The sequence below is a fragment of the Talpa europaea genome (genome assembly GCF_964194135.1).
Source record: "Talpa europaea genome assembly, chromosome: 4".
Classification (NCBI taxonomy): Eukaryota; Metazoa; Chordata; class Mammalia; order Eulipotyphla; family Talpidae; genus Talpa; species Talpa europaea.
The window spans coordinates 107,542,940-107,561,123 of record NC_140070.1 but is presented as its reverse complement, the minus strand read 5'-3'; the positions used below and the strand labels follow the sequence as shown (position 1 = coordinate 107,561,123).

At 46.2% G+C, this 18,184-nt stretch overlaps 1 protein-coding gene across 1 annotated transcript in view; it reads right to left on the bottom strand.

Moving 5' to 3' along the window:
* Positions 1-18,184, bottom strand: part of XXYLT1 (xyloside xylosyltransferase 1) — a gene marked incomplete at both ends in the record, with an annotated part of 148,574 nt that overhangs the window by 103,311 nt on the left and 27,079 nt on the right. The window contains one exon of the mRNA XM_084231920.1: positions 15,647-15,794. Within this exon, the coding sequence (XP_084088046.1) occupies positions 15,647-15,794 (148 nt within the window). The remainder of the gene's footprint in view (positions 1-15,646; positions 15,795-18,184) is intronic.

Genomic DNA, 18,184 nt, shown 5'->3' with positions numbered 1-18,184 from the left:
CCCGGGCCGCCAGGCGAGGGTTCCACATGGCATGACAGACCTCTCTGCCGCGCCCGCTGCTCCCCTCAGCAGTGTATTTCGTCAGTCTGCCTGTTCTGTTCCCTGCTCTGGTGAATTCTCTCATCCCCCTGCACTTCTGACTGTATCCAGTGCTTGTATAAATAAATAAATCTTAAAAAAAGAAAAGAAACTGAATTAATATTTAAAATCTTCCCACAAAGGAAAGCATAGACCTAAATAATTTCAAAGGTGAATCCTATCAAATATTTAAAGAAGAAATAATACCAACCCTTCACAAAACATTTCAGAATATTTCAAGAACGAATACTTCCCAACTCTTTCTATGAGATCAAACATCAAAAAATAATTCTTGACAAAATATTGGTAAACCCTATCTATGAACATGTAAAAACCATACAAAAGAAGAGTCAAGTGGGGGATCTATCCTAGGAATGCAATGTTGGTACAACATCTAATATTAACTAATATAATGTACCATACTAATAAACCACTCATTTCAATTAAAAAAATTAAAACTTTCAATAAACTAGGAAATGTTTTCATCCTGATAATGGGTATCTATCAGGTTTTTAAGACCTAGAGCCACTCATCATACAAAGATAATGAGAGACTAATGCTTTCCTCCAAAAATTGGAGAAGCCAAAGCAATAGAAATAAAATACCTATACTATTAAAAAAAAAAAAAAACCTCTTTGCTCATATGAATTAGATTTTTCAACTCGTGTTATTGTCCTAAAGAGTTATACGCACATTTCTTCAATAAAAGAAAAAAAATTTAATTAAAAAAGAACTAAGTAAACATGAGGGCATGAGGTAGGAGTTCCTAATGCAATCAAACTGGGGCACATATAAGAGGAGGAAACTTGGACACATGGGTGATCAGGCACAGAGGAAGGATCATGTGAGGTTCCCAGAGAATGTGGACAACAGCCAGCCAAGCAGAGAGGTCTTACAGGAAACCAAGCCTCTGGACAGCAGCTTGGTCTTCTCCCAGCCACCCCATGACAGCTCTGACAGCCCTCACACACCTTGCTGAGACTCTCACTGAAAAATGAGTTCTTCATTTAATTGATTTCATTCATATACAGACTCAAATGTTATAGATCATGGCTATATTCATGGTTTTCGTGTATATATGTGTTAATTCTTGGGTTTCCATGCCCTGTTGTACCATGAATCCAAAGTCAGCATTTATTGCTTAATCATGCCAAGCATTGTATTCATTATCTCAATAAATATTAGGCATTGACCAAGAAAACTGAAACAGGACAAGGATGTCTGCTTTTGTCACTTCTATCCAACATTTGTATTATAGGTTCTAACTGGTACAATAAGGCAAAAAAAAAAAATTAAAAATATAATCATCTAGGGCCTCCCCAGTGGCGCAGCAGTTGAGTGCTGGGTTGAGAAGCTGCCCGCAACCTCTGCAGCGCAGGTTCGATCCCTGGCCACCAGGCGAGGGTCCCACATGGCGCGCAGACCTCTCCTGCCGCCCGCTGCTCCCCTCAGCAGTGTACTTCGTCAGTCTGCCTGCTCTGCTCTCTCCTCTGGCTCTAGTGAATTCTCACCCTCCCGTGCTTCTGACTGTACCCAGAGCTTGTATAAATAAATAAATAAATCTTTAAAAAATATATATATATAATCATCTAATTAAACGTATTCAATTCTTAAAGAGAGGAAGATTGGAACAGAAGCTTATTTTCATTCACAGAGAAATTATCCTATATGTTAAAAATTTCAAGCTATCCACACAGAAAAACTGCTAGAACTAATCAAATACCACCACAGTTGGGGATTAAAATTTCAGCATATGAATGGGTGTGGGGAGATACATTGAGTTCACTGCACCTAAGAACCTACCCAAGAAAAATGAAAACATGTTCACACAAAAACATACATGGTATGTTCATAAGAGCATAATTTATAATAGTCTCAAACTAGAGGAAGCCAAATGCTCATCAGCTTGTGAACATATGTACAAAAAAGGGATCTCCATACAATGGATACTAAACGATATCAAAAAGAATTAATTACCTATACATGCTACAATATGAATGAACTTCAAAAAGATTATGCTAAGAACCCAGATGCAAAAGATTACATATTGTATGATTCCATTCATATGAAATTTCCAGAAAAGGAAAATTTATAGAGAAAAAGGCAAATCAGCAACTGCCTCTGGTTAAGGCTGGGAGCTGGGGTTAAGTGCAAACAAGCTCAAGGGATCTTTTTTTGAGTGATGGAAAGGTTCTAAAACTGGATTGTGGTGATAGTTGCACAACTCTGATCATTTTACCAACATTGTTGAATTGTGCATTTACAATGTTTGAATTTCATGACATGTAAATTATATTTCAATAAAGCTGTTGGGGGGGGAGACAATGTAAAATTCTTTTTAAACCATGAAATATAGCAGCTGCTATTGTTACACTAGTTGCAAGCTACTGAGTGCTTTGGAGCTGGGCCTTTCCCATTGGGAACCCTTCAGTGATAAACTTTGCTACTGTTTTCATAAGTGTTCTCTTAAATGGATTTATAGAGATCACTTAGAAAAATGCTTGGGTCTTAGTAGGCATTCTATAAAAATTGAGTGTTATCATTATTATTATTTTCATGCTTAATGTAATTAGTATTATTATCACTGTGACGGGCAAGTTTTGAAGAGCTCTGAGAGGGTGGTACTGGGTCCTCCAGGGTGGCTACTGTGGATTTCTCCCCTAGAAGCTCTCATGCAGTCAGAATTGTTCCTAGGAGTCCCATTGAGTAGACACATTTTTTCCATTGGATTGTGTTTCTTTCAGCTTTTTTTGAAAAGTCATCTTTTTCTTATTTGTTCTTTTGTTCTTGCAACCATCCAGATGCCTAGGGCAAGACCATTCCTGATATGTTATAAATGAAGGATACTTGAGTGACAAGCCTTTTGTGTTCCAGTCCCTCAACTCTTCAAGAGTCCCCATTCTGCCCACCCCACCAAGTCCATTCACAAAGCCCTTCCCAGCAGGCTCAGTGCCTCCAGCAGGCAAACAGGATTTGAGCAGGCAAGCAGGATTTGAGCAGCCCTGGACACATCTGCAGGGGTCTCCATTCAGTCTTGCTGCTATTAAAGTATCCAGGATACATCAGTGAGTCTGGGCCTCATCATAACCTCCAAGTTATAGTCCTCTTTGCTCCACACTAGGCTAACCCCATTTTATCTGGGATTCTGCCTTAGTTTCCTGCTTTCCCAGATCACCTACAACTTCCCTTCTACAGGAGACTGAAACACATGCCCCATACAAGGGCCTGAGGAGGAACTGCCATGAGCAAGTACCCTAAATGTTGGCTTCCCAAACCACCCTGGGGGCTGCCACACCCTCCAGAATAAGACTAATAGAACTTTCTACAATGAAGAAAATGTTCCATATCTGTGCCTCTCAGTACAATAACTACTAATTACATTTGGCTGTGAAGCACTTGAAAAGGAATTTTTTTTTCATTTTATTTACTTTTAATTAATATAAATGTAAATGGCCACATGTGGCCAGCAGCTTCCTCCGTATTAGCTAGCACAGCTCAGCTCATTACTGAACACAGGCGTAGCTATTCCTCAGGGGGGCTGCTGGCAGCAGGGTTAAGAGCTCTTAATCTCATACCACTCACCCCACCCTCATCTTCCCAGAGCACACAGGATCATGGCCTTCTCTCCATCCCAGCCAGCATTCCCACTGGACCAGCAACCCCCACATGGACAAATACCCCCTGGAGTAACAAGTGTGTCACAGAGGTCTGAGGACCATCTCTCAGCAACACATCTTAGGAAAAACAGAACCACTGCACTCAGGCTCACACTGCTCACTGCCCAATGAAACTGCTTCTCAAGATCAGGGATGTCCTCCATGCTGCAAACCAGCCTTCCTTATCGCACTTACCCGTTGTCAGCAACTGACACAAGTGATCATTCTCCCTCTCTAGGAAGGCTCTGTTTACTTGGTCTCATGTCCAAGTTCAGACCAGAAACCCCCAAGGTTCCCCCCCCGCAAAGCACTACAGGTACAAGGGTAGGGAGCTCACAGGGGCCCCACTCACCCGCTACCTTCCATTCAGCTGGAGAGAGGAGCCAAAAAGAGCCACTCTCGCACTAATCACCAGCTTCACACTCAGCTCTTTCTCCGTAAATCAGGCTACCAGAGTAGGACAAATTCATAATGGCCAGTAATCCAGCAGCTATTTAACAGACTTGAAAATACACCACGTACACCACGTTTGCCCAGTTCAGTCTGGCTTGGGATTATAAAAGCTAAGTTACATTTCCTGACTTGGAAGAGCTGTTGAGGGAAACATCCTGGTGCACTCTTAGGAGGGAAGGATGCAATCTAAGGAGGCACGGGTGATTCATAAGAAGAATGAGTAACTCTAAAACAGCAAGCAGGCGCAGAGAGGAGTCGTTCATATAGAATTGTCTCCCCATTCTCCAGGAGTTTTCTTAGAAAAGCGTCCATCAGAATCAAGTCCCATAAGCATCTCTTCATGGAAATGCCACGTGCCTGAAGAAAGAGTTCTAGGTCACGTTGATTCCACAGTAAGGAAAGGTTAATGAGTACAAAGAGTCAGAAGCCTGGAAGTCAGGGAAGCTGGTTGTGGGGACATCCCAAGAGATACCACACACATCCCAGCAGTGAACAGCAGATGCTTATCTAACCCCTAGAATGTGCCAGGTATCATCTGCGCACTTTATATGCATTAACTCAATTAATCACAAGCAACTTAGCGGCAGAGATGCATTCAAAATGGGGATGACATTCAGTGCTCTTCGGTTTTATACCACACGACAAAACCTCTAAACATGAACAGTCCAGTTACCAGGGAGAAGGTTCAAGAGGATAGCAGCCACAGTTCTTGAGTCAATTCAGAAAGTGACTCTCTGTACCAGGAGCGACATATCCCTTCTCCATCCGACAGAGAACATTGATCACAATGGAAAATGCAGATGAAAGGCACAGAGTTCTCCGAATAGATACAAAAACCAATTCTCAAGTTAATGAGCAGATATTAGTAGACATTTTGCCAAGCACACTGGAAAGAACAAACCTCAATAAAAATCCACTGATACAGGCTTACTGCTTACAGATACATTTTGATCAAATGCATTACCAGGGACTGAAATTAATCTCCAAAGCAATGACGAGCTGGGACATGGGGATGCTACCATGCTTGGTAGTCAGCCTGGGATGGGAGCAAGCAGGGCCCACAGAAGAGGCCCTGTCACAGGAAGGAAGAAGAATCCAGACCCCAAGCGCACAGCTCCCTCCTTTAGCCACTGGATCAGGGTTCTTCTCACAACTTCTGGAAAAAGGAAGTGGAACTGTATCCAAAGCCCCTCAAAATAACCTTTGTGTACACCTACAATAGAACTAGTCATTTCCAACAAATCTTTTCCCCATCCCCATTATCATCTGCCTGTCTCCCCACTAGAATTCCAGGTGCCTCCTGAAAGATGGTTATGCTGACAAACCTCAGGTTGCACAGATCCCCGGCCCTGCAACAGACTCATGTTAGACTTTAGCAGAGGGCCAGCCCTGCCCTGGGTCACATGTGCTCACTGAAAATAGCAGAATTAAAGATATTATCAATTAGATGTTCTTGTGGACTTATGAGCCATGATGATGTTCCCCAAACTGGTATTTGAGGAACACTGGTGTGTAAATCATTTAGGATAAATGTGATTATAAATATTGTGTTTATATAAAAAAAGAGTATCTGGCAGAGATATTTATAGGGGAAGGTGGTAGGTGGGAGCAGAGATAAAATAATATAGGTCATGAGTTGGTAACTATTGAAGCCAGGTGATGGCTACACAGTTCATAAGTGAGTCCCTTTACCTTTTTAAAGACTTGAAATTTCCATCATAAAAGTAGAAGAAGGGCATCCTGGAAGATGGGTGACCCAGTCCTGTTTGCCGAGATGGCCTGCTTATACAGGAGACCACTCTAATCTCCTGACCAGAGGTAGGCCTCACTCAAAAGTGACATCCTGCTGAAAGCCTTCCCCGACTTCTCCAGCCAGGGGTATATACTCTCCACTGCCACACCTCTGTGCTCATCCCCCCTGTATCAGCTACCTACTGCCACTTCATAACAAGTAAACCTAAAAGTTAGCAGCTGAAAACAACATTTATTAGCTCACAGTTCTTCGAGACAAAGCAAGCACAGCTCACAGGCTGCAATGTCTTCATGGCCGCACGATTATTGGCCAGAGATGTCAATTCCTTACCTCTCCATGGGGCAGTTCATGACAAGACCACTGACTTCTTCCAGAGTAAGGGCTCAGAGAGAGGAAGAAGGTATCCATGACTCTCAGAAGCATCATGTCATCACGTTTGCAATATTCTATTCACTAGAAGTAAGTTACTAAATCCAGCCCACATTCAAGCCATGGGCACAAAATCGGAGGCAGTGACATAGGAACCATCGTGGAGGCTGCCTACAATGTCCTCTAAGCTAGAAGGTATCTGTAAGACAGGAATTTCCAGAATATGAAGTCGTGAGTCAAAACCCACATCTAATCCACAGCTTTTCCCCTCCCCTCCTGTGCCAATGGCTGCTCTGTGTTTGAGACAGCAGTCACACGCCTGGCCACCTCACACCTTTGTTAAGAGACAGGTCCAGGTGGCCAGGTTTGGTACCAGATGGCCCCACCTGGTCTGTTCCCAGCTGACTGGATCAGCAACAATAACAAAAGACCAACAATTTAAGGCCTGTGGGCTGGCCAGAGATTCTCTTTTGGGTTCTGAAATGGAAAATAGCAGAGTTGATGCCTGTTTTGGAGAAATAACAACAAACCAAAGTCTCACACATGTTTCAGTTCTGAGGGAACAGGAAAAAAAAAATACATTTTTAAAAAGAAGTGAGAGAAAAGAAAATGGAGAAGCAGAGATAGAAAGTTACCATTAGCGAGAGGGAACGAGAAACACTCCCAAAACAGACATGTCCCAGAGCTGCCCCAGGTTCTGACCTCAGACTTCCAGCCCCTCCCATGAAAAACCCCTCTTTTCTTGTGTTGATTTGCATGAAAGAGAAGAGGAAAAGAAGAGGACAAGGAGGAGAAAGAGCAGGGAAGGAGAGGGCATGGAGAGTTCCTGGGAGGTAACCAGCAGGGGCCAGGGTACCTGGGGCAAAGGGCTGCAAGAGACAGAGCATTTACTTGGGGGCAGCCACCCAGTTGGCTCAGTCAGGTGTTCATGCCTACCCCAGGCACTGTTAGTTCCCAAATGCCACGAATCTGTGATTAATGACTAGGATGGACAAATCTTAATCGTGTGGTAGAAGATGCTTTTTAAAAAGTCAACATTGGGGGCCTCCCCTGGTAAAAGTGGTTGAGTGCTGGGCTGCGAAGCTGCCCGCAGCCTCTGCAGCGCAGGTTCAATCCCTGGCCACCGGCGAGGGTCCCACATGGCGCGATAGACCTCTCCTGCCGCGCCCGCTGCTCCCCTCAGCAGTGTATTTTGTCAGTCTGCCTGTTCCGTTCCCCGCTCTGGCTCTGGTGAATCCTCTCACCCTCCCGCACTTCAGACTGTACCCAGTGCTTGTATAAATAAATAAATATTAAAAAAAAAAAAAAAAAGTCAACAGGGCCTCCCCGGTGGCGCAGCGGTTGAGCGCTGGGTTGCGAAGCTGCCTGCGGCCTCTGCGGCGCCAGTTCGATCCCCGGCTGCTCCCCGGCCACCGGAGGAGGATCCCACATGGTGCGCAGACCTCTCCTGCCACCCGCTGCTCCCCTTAGCAGTGTACTTCAGTCCCTCTGCCTGCTCTGCTCCCCACTCTGGCTCTGGTGAATTCTCTCACCCTCCCGCGCTTCTGACTGTACCCAGTGCATGTATAAACAAAACAAACAAACAAATATAATAAATAAATAAAAACATGCCTCTATAAAAAAAAAAAAAGTTTAAAAAAAAAAAAAAGTCAACATTGGGCCTCCCCTGGTGGCGCAGGTGGTTGAGCGCAGTGTTGTGAAGCTGTCCACGGCCTCTGCAGCGCCACTTCAATCCTGGCCGGCCAGCGAGGATCCCACATGGCATGGCAGACCTCTCCTGTCGTGCCCGCTGCTCCCCTCATCAGTGTGTTTAGTCATTCTGCCTGTTCTGTTCCCCACTCTGTCTCTGGTGAATCCTCTCACCCTCCCACGAATCTGGCCTGTACCCCAGTTCTTGTATGTATGGATAAATAAATAAATCTTTAAAAAAACTTTTTAAAAAATAAAATAAAAAATAAAAATTTTAAAAAGTCAACATTGTACCTTCATGGCCCCCCTAACAGTACAGAGGGGAAACCATCACTGACCAATCGTACCCTGCATGTCCACTCAACTCTAAGGGAGAGTGAAAGATGTCCCGGAGCTTAAGGGGCGAGTGGGAGCAGGGCAGGAACCAGCAAAGCCTGGTTGAGAAGTCAGTCCTGAGCTGAAGAAGAGCTGTATGAGGGAGAGAAGAACAACCCAGCTTGGAGGGAAACAAGAGCTGTTCTTGCTCCCTGGGAGACGAGTGATACAGGTGTTTTATCCTCAGAACTCCACACCCACATGTTGATTCCATTCACTTAAGAGTCTACAGGGGTGTTCTCACCCCTAACAGTCCAGGCAGACACAGCCTTGCTGACACCGTGTGAGCTTGGGTAATCTGCCCTCAGAGGGGACCCCTTCTGATAGGCAGAGCTGGTGAGTGGGGGGTTGGGCAGACAAAGGAAGAGCTGAGCAAGCCCAGGAAAGCAGAGTGTGCATTTGACCAAGAACTCCACTTTGGCTGGAGGGCAAGCTGGTTGTGGGGGAGCAGCAAGGAACTACGCTGATGGCAGAAATGGGTCAGACAAGAAAGGTCAAGGTATCAGTCTCTGCAGCTCTCTCTGGAGGCCCAGACATAGCCAGGAACATTCCAAAGGATGTCCAGAGCCAGAGTAAGTGGGTGGGGAAATGAAAAGAAAAGCAGGCCAGAGATTCAGTCCAAGATGGTTAACCCACAGGACCTGGTCACCGGCAATTACACACATAGCTTAAATAGAGAACTTGAGTATTCTCCTGCCAGGAGACAATGCTGAGAAAATGTATCCTTATTGTCAACCACAGAGGTGCTTGCCAAACACACTAGACTGACTGCTTTGGGGTCTGACACCATCTGAAGGGACATCCCTAGGGCATGATAGGCTGACACCACACTGCCCGGCATATCCTTCACCCAGAACACCAGCCCTTCCCCTCCCCCACCCCTGACCCCTAGTTCCTCAAGGCCAGGCACAAACCCGAGTCACCCTTCTCAAAAAAGCTTCTGCTCTGAACTCTGACAGAACTGGCAGCATCTGGTCCATTCTCCATGCAGATAATCCCACATGAGCTCCTTTGAGCTCAGGCCCAGTACCAATGCTGCTCCACCAACTTCCACCCCTGGCTTTATGAACATCCACTGGTTTGGATTCCTCCCCACACCCAGAAGGTAAATTCCCCCAGGGCAGGGTGGCAGCACCCACCCCAGCACCCTGTGCACAGTGGGAGGAGAGCAGACCCTTCACGGGTGACAGGTGATGAGGTGCCTATGATAAATACTGCTTGACCTCCTGACAGCAATAAAAGAGGGCTGATGTCTGACTGGTAGCCAAGAATTTAAAATAGGATCCTGAAAGTTAAAAGGCATAGTCTAATGGAAGGGACCAAAATGGAAGCTATTACTATTCAATCATTTTGGCAACTGTCTTCATTAACTTACTAGGAGCTTCAGCACTAACAGGAAGTGGTCTCCATCACATTCTATTTTTAGCATTTTATGACAAATTTGCTCATCTGTCCCTCTTAAGAATGAAAGAATTCAAAAGCTTCAAGTTTGCTCCACTGAACCTGCCAGAAAAGAGTTTTCACTAAAATCACTGGACACATGTTTAGAACCTTTGTTCAGTGTTGACTCAGATGTTTTCACTCAGTCAAGTTCCTGAATGTCTGCTTTTCCCTTTCGTTTCTTCCACACGAGACCCCTGCCCCTCACGCCATGCCCGATGCTGGAATGGGGCACCACTGCAGACACCAGGAACCCACTTGTATCCTTGGGTCTTAGTAGACCCATTAGGAAACAGATGACCAGAAAATTCAAGTCCCTGGTTGTGCTAACCCGTGAGAAAAACCCTCGTTCTTGGATTCTCTCCCCAAGCAGTTCTAAGAGATCTTAAAAAAAAAAGTTCTGAAACTGTAAGTTGGATCTGGTATACTGAGGTGACTCCCAAAACAGCACAGTTCAAGATACAATCCTAACAAAAAGTTATTCATTTAATTCACTTGACCAATACTTACAAAGTTCCTGGTTGTGTTCTAGGCACTGGGAACTCAACAGTAAACAAAATAAAAAATTTCCTGCCATGGTACAGCTGACTTGAGGTGGGTGGGAGAAGGTGAAAACAATAAAATACTTTCTCTGTCAGGTACCCTACCCAGAAACACTGCAGCTTACAGTCCCAGGTGGGGTCAAACATATTGTGCTCTACTGCCATAGGAGGCCAATCTGCACCCTGGATTTTTTCCAGCCCCTCAGCTATAAGTGAGGACTTCCCACATGGGCAGGGAAGGGTCATGCTCAGTCACAGTCAGTGGTGACAAAGTTAGAAAATTCTAGCCAGCTGCACCTGGTGTGACCTTTTGGAGACACACCGAACAGGCTGCTTCCTCTTTTCAGAAGGCCCTGTAGAAGGCAGTGAGTCAGCTCCGGCATGTGGCCCAAGTTACTTTAGGGCTGGCTTTCAGGATCCCTGGCCGCCCTGTGGGTCACTCCAGCTTGTCAGTACCCCCAGGGTGCCCTGCCAACAGAGTGCCACCATACACACATCTCTCTCCTTCTGAACCATTGTGTCTCATGTTTCATGATCTGGGACAAGCCTTCCTAAGCTTCTGGGTCTGAGGCAAACCTGGGCATGCCCAAGGCTACTTCAAATCCATTCAGGAGGTGGTGAAGGTGTAAGCAACAAAGCAAGTGAGTAATGGAAATAACACACTCACTAACAAGCTCCATGAGTGAGAAGAGGAAGGACACATTGACAGGAGGAACTTTCTCTGAAAACTGAGGCTTCTTGGCCTCACCGCACCAACAGAAAGCTGCACAAGTGTTGTCTATGAATTACTCTGATTTTAGGGCAACATTTCTTAAAGGGAGCTCAGTGAAACAAGCCTATTTCAGAATGTGAGTAGGTATTCCTTGAAAAAGTATTCTGTGATAAATTGAGAGATGTTGGGCTAAACAAAGCAAAACTTTTTTTTTTACCTCAGTATTTGTCAGAGTTTTTGATTTGCTGCCATGTACTTAACCCTCTGAGGAGAAAGGCACTAACATCTAGAACTGGGTGTCTCGACGTGCCAGGCATTATGACTCTTCATATACCATCTCCTTCAGTCTTCATCCAACCTACAATGCCACCCCAGTTTTCTAAAGAAAACATGGAGGCTCAGAAAAGTTAGGCTATTCAGCCCAGGTTGGAGAATGTGGCCTAGGCCCAAGTCTCAGCAGGACATGGCCCTCCTCCAGCTGGTAAGCTTGAGAGGTAAAGAGAGAAAGAAAAGGTGCCCCTTCCCCGGCGCTGCTTCAGTGAGCCACTTCCTGTGTGTCAGGAGGGAGAAGAAACTCCAAGAGAGAGAAGGCCAGTCACCCATGTGCATGTGACTTTTCACACAGTGACCCTGCCTACCAGTGAACAGGGGTGCAGATTCGGATCTGTCTCACCCCCCGTGGTGAGGAGTCAGGAAACGACATCAGCTCTCCCTCTCCCTACATCAGACAGACAGATAGTCACAGGCAGAGTGTGAACTTACTCCCAGGCCTGTTGACCCCATGTTCACTCTAAACCACCCCCCCCATCTGTCCTCTGGCCATTCCCGCCCTGCTATAAGCAGAGACCATAGAACTAACTGTGGGTACAGCACATGGCAGCCAACCCTGCCACATTAGGATTTCAGAGTCTGGCAAACCAAGTGAAACATTATCGATGAGTTTAGAGGGTTCCTTTGTTTCTGCTTTCTCCTGATATTGAGGCTGATGGGGTAGAGTAGAGACCACCCAGGACCCTCAACCCTTTTCTACCACATTCCAGGTTCCAGAATGCATATACATCCCCCTATAACACCCCTCCCATAAGATCCTTGTCTGCTTCACTGATGGGTAATTAAACATTGATTATTTTAATTAGCTTCTTGATTTGGTTTCAAACGGAACAAAGTAATGAAGTTCCATACACTGGCCTTAAAAGCCTTCTCTGTTTTATGAGACTGCCAAGAAAGCACAGTAGAGAGCATATAAGAACTCCCACGGCAGTGAGTAAAAATACAAAAAACAGAGAGCAAAGAAATCCAAACTGAATAGCTTTTACTATATTTCTCAAATTTCACTGAAGGGAAAAAGGAGATGGAATTTTAATGGCTTTCTGCAAAAAGCTGCAAACTGTGTTTTGAAGCATGAATGAATGATTGAATGAATGAATGACTGAATGAGAGCGCCCAGTTGGATTTTTCCATTTTGATTTTGTCCACAGTGTGCAGGTTTTTGGTCCTCTCTCCATTCTTTTCATCTTGCCTGTGAACCTGGGCTAGGACACACCCCCCTCAAATACCTCCTCCTCTGTGGAGCCCTTTTCCTTCCTGCCAAATGTTTGTGACTCATTCTTTTCTAAACTCTTAGCACTGAGTGGTTCTCCCCTGTAGCCCTCATGATGTACTGCCCAATTGCTGGAAAATGCCACCCCCTGTGAGCTCATGAAATAGCAACCCAGCAAATATCTCCGAGATACCCAGGATAGGCAGCACCATGTCATGCAAACATAGGACTATTGTCAAAAGCTTGACCATAAGACAGAGTCTTCCAGAAAAGTGTGTGGGCTTTGGCCAGCCTCATGTACTGCACCTGCCTTCCCTGTGCAGGGAGAAGCCCCCCACAACCATGGACCAGGCATAGAGCTCAGTCTCTGTAAGGGACTGTTTCTAGGCCCCTTATCACCAAATCAGAGCAAACAGGTCCTTAGAGCCCTGGGACATGGGAGAAGGGAGCTGTTAATCCTTATGGAGCTGTTCTCCATTCCATCTTGCGCCAGTTGGATAAAAAAATGGTTTCTTTTCCATTGTGTTAGATGCTGCCAATGGTGACAAACCTAACTCCACAGACAGAAGGAGATAAAAGCCCTAAGGGCATGAGTGAGGAACAGAGGGGTCTGTGTGCCCGTGTTGGACACATGGGCAGGCAAGTGTGAGCAGCAGAACTGGTCACACACACCCCCTTCAAGCAAGCAACATTGAGAAAAACAAGGTCTGACCAAAATTTGAGCTGGAATGTCCTACCTGCAGGGCCCCTTTGTCTAGCACCCTGCAGATGTGGTCTGGGCAGTGCTAGTCCAGGGGAAATAAACGCACTGGGTTGACCACAACCTACCTACCCTGCACAGGCCCCCTGCTCAGGGCACAGACGGGCCAAGATGGAGAGAAAAGATGATTACGTAAGCCACTGGGGGCTGTGTGGGTGTAAGGGGCTGGACATCCAGCTCTGGACAACAGAATGAGCAATGGCCAAGGAGTCAGAAACCAGGGAAGGAGGCCCAGCTTGCACTAGAATGTGGAAAACTGGCCTGACCTCAGCTTCTCACTTCCTCTCCTGTTAAGTGGTGACAACAACTGTCCTGAAGCTTCTATGTGGCTGCCTGAGGCCCCTACAAGAGGTCAGACATCTGTTAGCCTCTCCTAAGTGCAAGTGCAAGCTAAGGACACTAGACACAGTTCCGGGGCAGGGGGTTCATACATATTGACTTTGGAAGAATCACCTTTGGCCCAGTAATTCTATAATTCTACCCTTTGGCCCACTATTTCTACCCTTTGGCCCACTATTTCTACCCGGGCAGCACCCCTGGAGTTGACTTTTCCAGGCTCTGAAACCGCCATGCCTTGTATCAGAGAGAAGAGTTCTGTTGAAACACAAGGAAGAGGGAGCGGGTGCCAGGGTGTCCTTTGTGTGGCAGAGCTTGCCGCACAGTGTCCTTCTCCCTGAAGGGACCAAAAAAGTGTCCTTCTCCCTGAAGGGACCAAAGCCCAGGAAATCCTTTAATTGTACATCAGAGTTTCAAAAAAAAAAATAAAAAAGTCTAGTTCAGTCAATTTGCACCTGTTATATCTAGAGTGATATTTTAAAGTTAGATAGGTATAGGTTTAAACTAGAAAGAACGAAAGAACAAGATAATAATTTGGATGGAGAGCCATCTAGTCCAACCAACCATTTTACAGATGAGCAAACTGAGACCCCAGGGGGTGCACGCCAGGGACAGCATCAGGGCTGAGCCCAGATGCCCTGAGTCCAGAGACAGCACGGAGCACAACTCGGCTGCATCCTGGCGAATAGGCCCCGGAAGCATGCGGCCCCGGGCTTGTCGGGGTAGAAATAATGTTAATGAGAGAAAAGAATCTTTATGCATGTGGATATTTAGCACAGTAAAATTTATGGTCGTAAAAACTAGAAAGCATCTAGGAAGCTGAGAACAGGAAAATGATACAGTGAACTAAGGTTCATCGACTTCAAAGGAATCATTCAATAAAATTTCAAAGCCTGTGATTGCACAGAAAATGGTGATGAGTGACATTAACTGAAAGTCATCAGACAGTTTTCCCTGTGCCATGTCCTTCATTAGGAATTTAAATGATGGTTCCATTTCACATTTTGATATACATAAAAAAGACTCAGAGTACCTTAAATATATAGTATAACTCCTATTTTGCTTCCATTTTTAAAAAGCTCTACAACAGAATAAATGGTAATGATTTTTATGTGGTAGTAAAGGGACAATAGTTTTGTATTTTAATGTAGCTTTCAGATTTTTTTTAATAGATATTACTTTTAAATAGAAAAAGGAGTATACATACTTTAAAGATGGCTCAGGCACAGAAAGGAAACCCTCCTGCTACAGAATGTGGAAGTAGGGACGGGCTTTGATGCAGAGAAATAACCTGGATTTCTGGGGCAAACACCAGACATAACTCAGGGTAACACAAGCTTCTCTCACCCCTAAGCTTCCAATCCAAGGATAGCGAGACCTGCCAGCACTTCCACACCAGCCCAACCTACCAAAGACCAGGAAAAAGTGTCCTTCTCCCTGACGGGACCAAAGCCCAGGAAATCCTTTAATTGTACATCAGAGTTTCAAAAAAAAAAGTCCAGTTCAGTCAGTTTGCACCTGTTATATCTAGAGAGATATTTTAAAGTTAGATATGTACAGGTTTAAACTAGAAAGAACGAAAGCATAAGATAATAATTTGGATGGAGAGCCATCTAGTCCAACCAACCATTTTACAGATGAGCAAACTGAGACCCAAGGGGGTGCATGCCAGGGACAGCATCAGGGCTGAGCCCAGATGCCCTGAGTCCAGAGACAGCACAGAGCATAACTCGGCTGCATCCTGGCGAATAGGCCCCGGAAGCATGCGGCCCCGGGCTTGCCCGGGACTCTGTGTGGTAAACTCTGTCACACAAAGGACACCCTGGCACCCACTCCCTCTCCCTTGTGTTTCAACAGAACTCTTCTCTCTGATACAAGGCATAGCGATTTCAGAGCCTGGAAAAGTCAACTCCAGGGGTGCTGCCCGTGGCCATCTAGTTTACCTTTGGGCATGATCTGATGCATGGCGACTGAGAGGAAGAAGATGGAGTCGCTGTAGTAGCTCCCCGAGCCGGCACTGAAGTGCTTCTGCATGGCCTCCACCACGGGGAAGAGCTTGTCTGTCAGCACAGAGACATCGTGGAAGACAACCTACAACAGGCAGAGGAAACCACAGGTGAGCAAAGGGCAAGGCAACCCAGCACCCACGTGGGCTCCCAAAGGGGAAACTGACAATGCCCTGGGAGCACGAGCTGGGGGTGCCAGTGAGAGTCAGGAGCCAGCAGGGGTTGGCCCCGGGACTAGGAACTGTGTGAGTGAGGGGTGTGTGGATATGCATTTAGGGGGGGTGTGAGGGAGAGAAATGGGAGTTAGGACCAGGAGTGAAAGTAGCCCCCAGTCTGCCTTTTACTTTTGAACTTCAAGCTGGGCCATCCTGAAACTGGAAACCGTTAAAAATGTCTAGTCCTAAAATTCAGACTCATCAGCAAGTCTGAGTGACGGCAGCTGACCCCAGCTCCGCCACTGCTGGTGGCAACTACATGCCAGCCAAGCAGGTGCTCCACTTTCCTTGTCAAGTGGGTGAATAATGAGAGCCTCTGGCTACTGGAAAATGCTTAGAGTGGCAAAAAAAAACTCCTTCATTAACTCAGTCAAGTTAACTGAGATATGTGAGAGGTGTAAGGAATAGCCAGGTTCCACTTTCCTCAAAACACAGAGTCTAAAGATGTCACCAGCTGCTGAACAGAGCTCTGCAGGCCATGAAGCCCTCTCCTGCACACATGGAGCCCTGCTTCAGCAAGGGCACACCACCGTTATAGCTCCAGGTTACAAATGAGAAAGCAGATGCTCGGAGCCTACACTGATAGGGGCAGAGGCAGAACTTAAACCCCAGTCTCCAGATTCCAAGTCCTACACGCTTTTACTATAAATGCATCCTCCTTCCTTGACAGCAACAATGGAGGGGGGGAGGGGCACCATAAGCACGACCGGTGACTGGCATAGACAAGAGCACTAATAGGACCCGAAAGGCTTGGTTTTCCTTGTTTGACATTAGTCTGGGTTATAAATGCATCCCCACATGGAGCCCCAGACTCTACAAGGTATCAAATTACCATTCAATCCACACGTCTCACACGTTTCCCTGTTACTCCGTGAGCCCCACAGCATCTACTGTAGAACATTCCACTGCACACGAAATTACTCAATAAACACAGCTTGTATCAGAAGCCTGGCTCTTCCTCCTCCTCCTTCCTCAGCCTTCTCTGAGGACCCTCCACCTCCCTCTTCCCTGTAGCTAACACAACAGGACATGCTGCTCAGCCACCAGCTCATTCACTCCAGGGCCAAGAACCTACCGGACAAGGGCACCAACAGTGAAGGAGACACCACACAGACCCAGACTGCACTTCCCCCTCAATGGTCCTTCCAGCAGGAAAAAAGGCAGGTGTGGGGGTTGCCGAAGGAGCAACTGAGAGGAAGGTTCCACCTGGGCATCTGCCTGTGCCTTTCCCCTGTACTTAGCCAGGTTCCTTCCCAGGCCAGTCGCATGAGCCCCCTGCCCAGTCGGCACTTCCGGAACCTTCAGTGACCCGACCATCAAAATAACCACCTCTCAGGGCCCTGCAATGGTGGAAAACCACTTTCAGCTTTTCCTGACTTTGGTTCTGCTTTTGGCCAGAAACCTGTTTTTGTCTTAACTCACTTAAGTTTGCTTTTGTCCTTAGGTCTAGATAAATTTCTAAAACACTATTAAGCCGAGAACAACTTTTATATGGTGTGAATCTTCATCATTCCCTAACTGTAACTCTTTAAATATTGTCTCTATTTATAAAAGCCTTTCAAAAATTTCTTGGCATTTCTAATGTGCTTGTTTTCTTTAATCTTTTTCTGACTGCTTTTTTTGTTTACTCTGACTTTTTCTTTTTTGGTGACCTCTTAGCTTGAGATGGGGAATCTAGACCAGTTCTGTGCTTTCCCAACACAGACCCCAAATTATATCCTTTGCCACCTGCACCCCATCTGCTCCCCTCATCGGCCCCAGGACTTCTGACTGCAGGCAGATCACAAGCCCTGACAGGTTTCCTTCCCTCCTGCCTCCACCTCTCCAACCCAGCCTCTGTCATATCCCTAGAGCAATCTGCTAAATATACAGGTGCATTTCTCTCTCTCCGTGGTTTCAAGACCTCTGAAGTGTCCTCACTGCCCTCCATTAGTCCAAATTCCCCAGATAAAAAATGCTGCCACAGTGGCCTCCCCTCCTCTGGGGACTGTGCATAACTGGACAGTCCTCCCTGCCCACCACATGCTGGTGTCCTGTGTTCTTGTAATTTTGTGACTGTACCATCTAGAATTACTTCCCCCAGCCCAACTCTCCCTCCCAACCACCCTCTGCCTGGTTAATCCCTATCTAGTCATCCAACTTTGCTGGGACACCTACTCCAGCCTCCCACAATCCCTCACACACTCCTCTGTACCCCACATCACCCCTGGCTCCTCCACAGGAGGAGGAGCTACATCTGCTGGATGGGGCAGACAGCCGC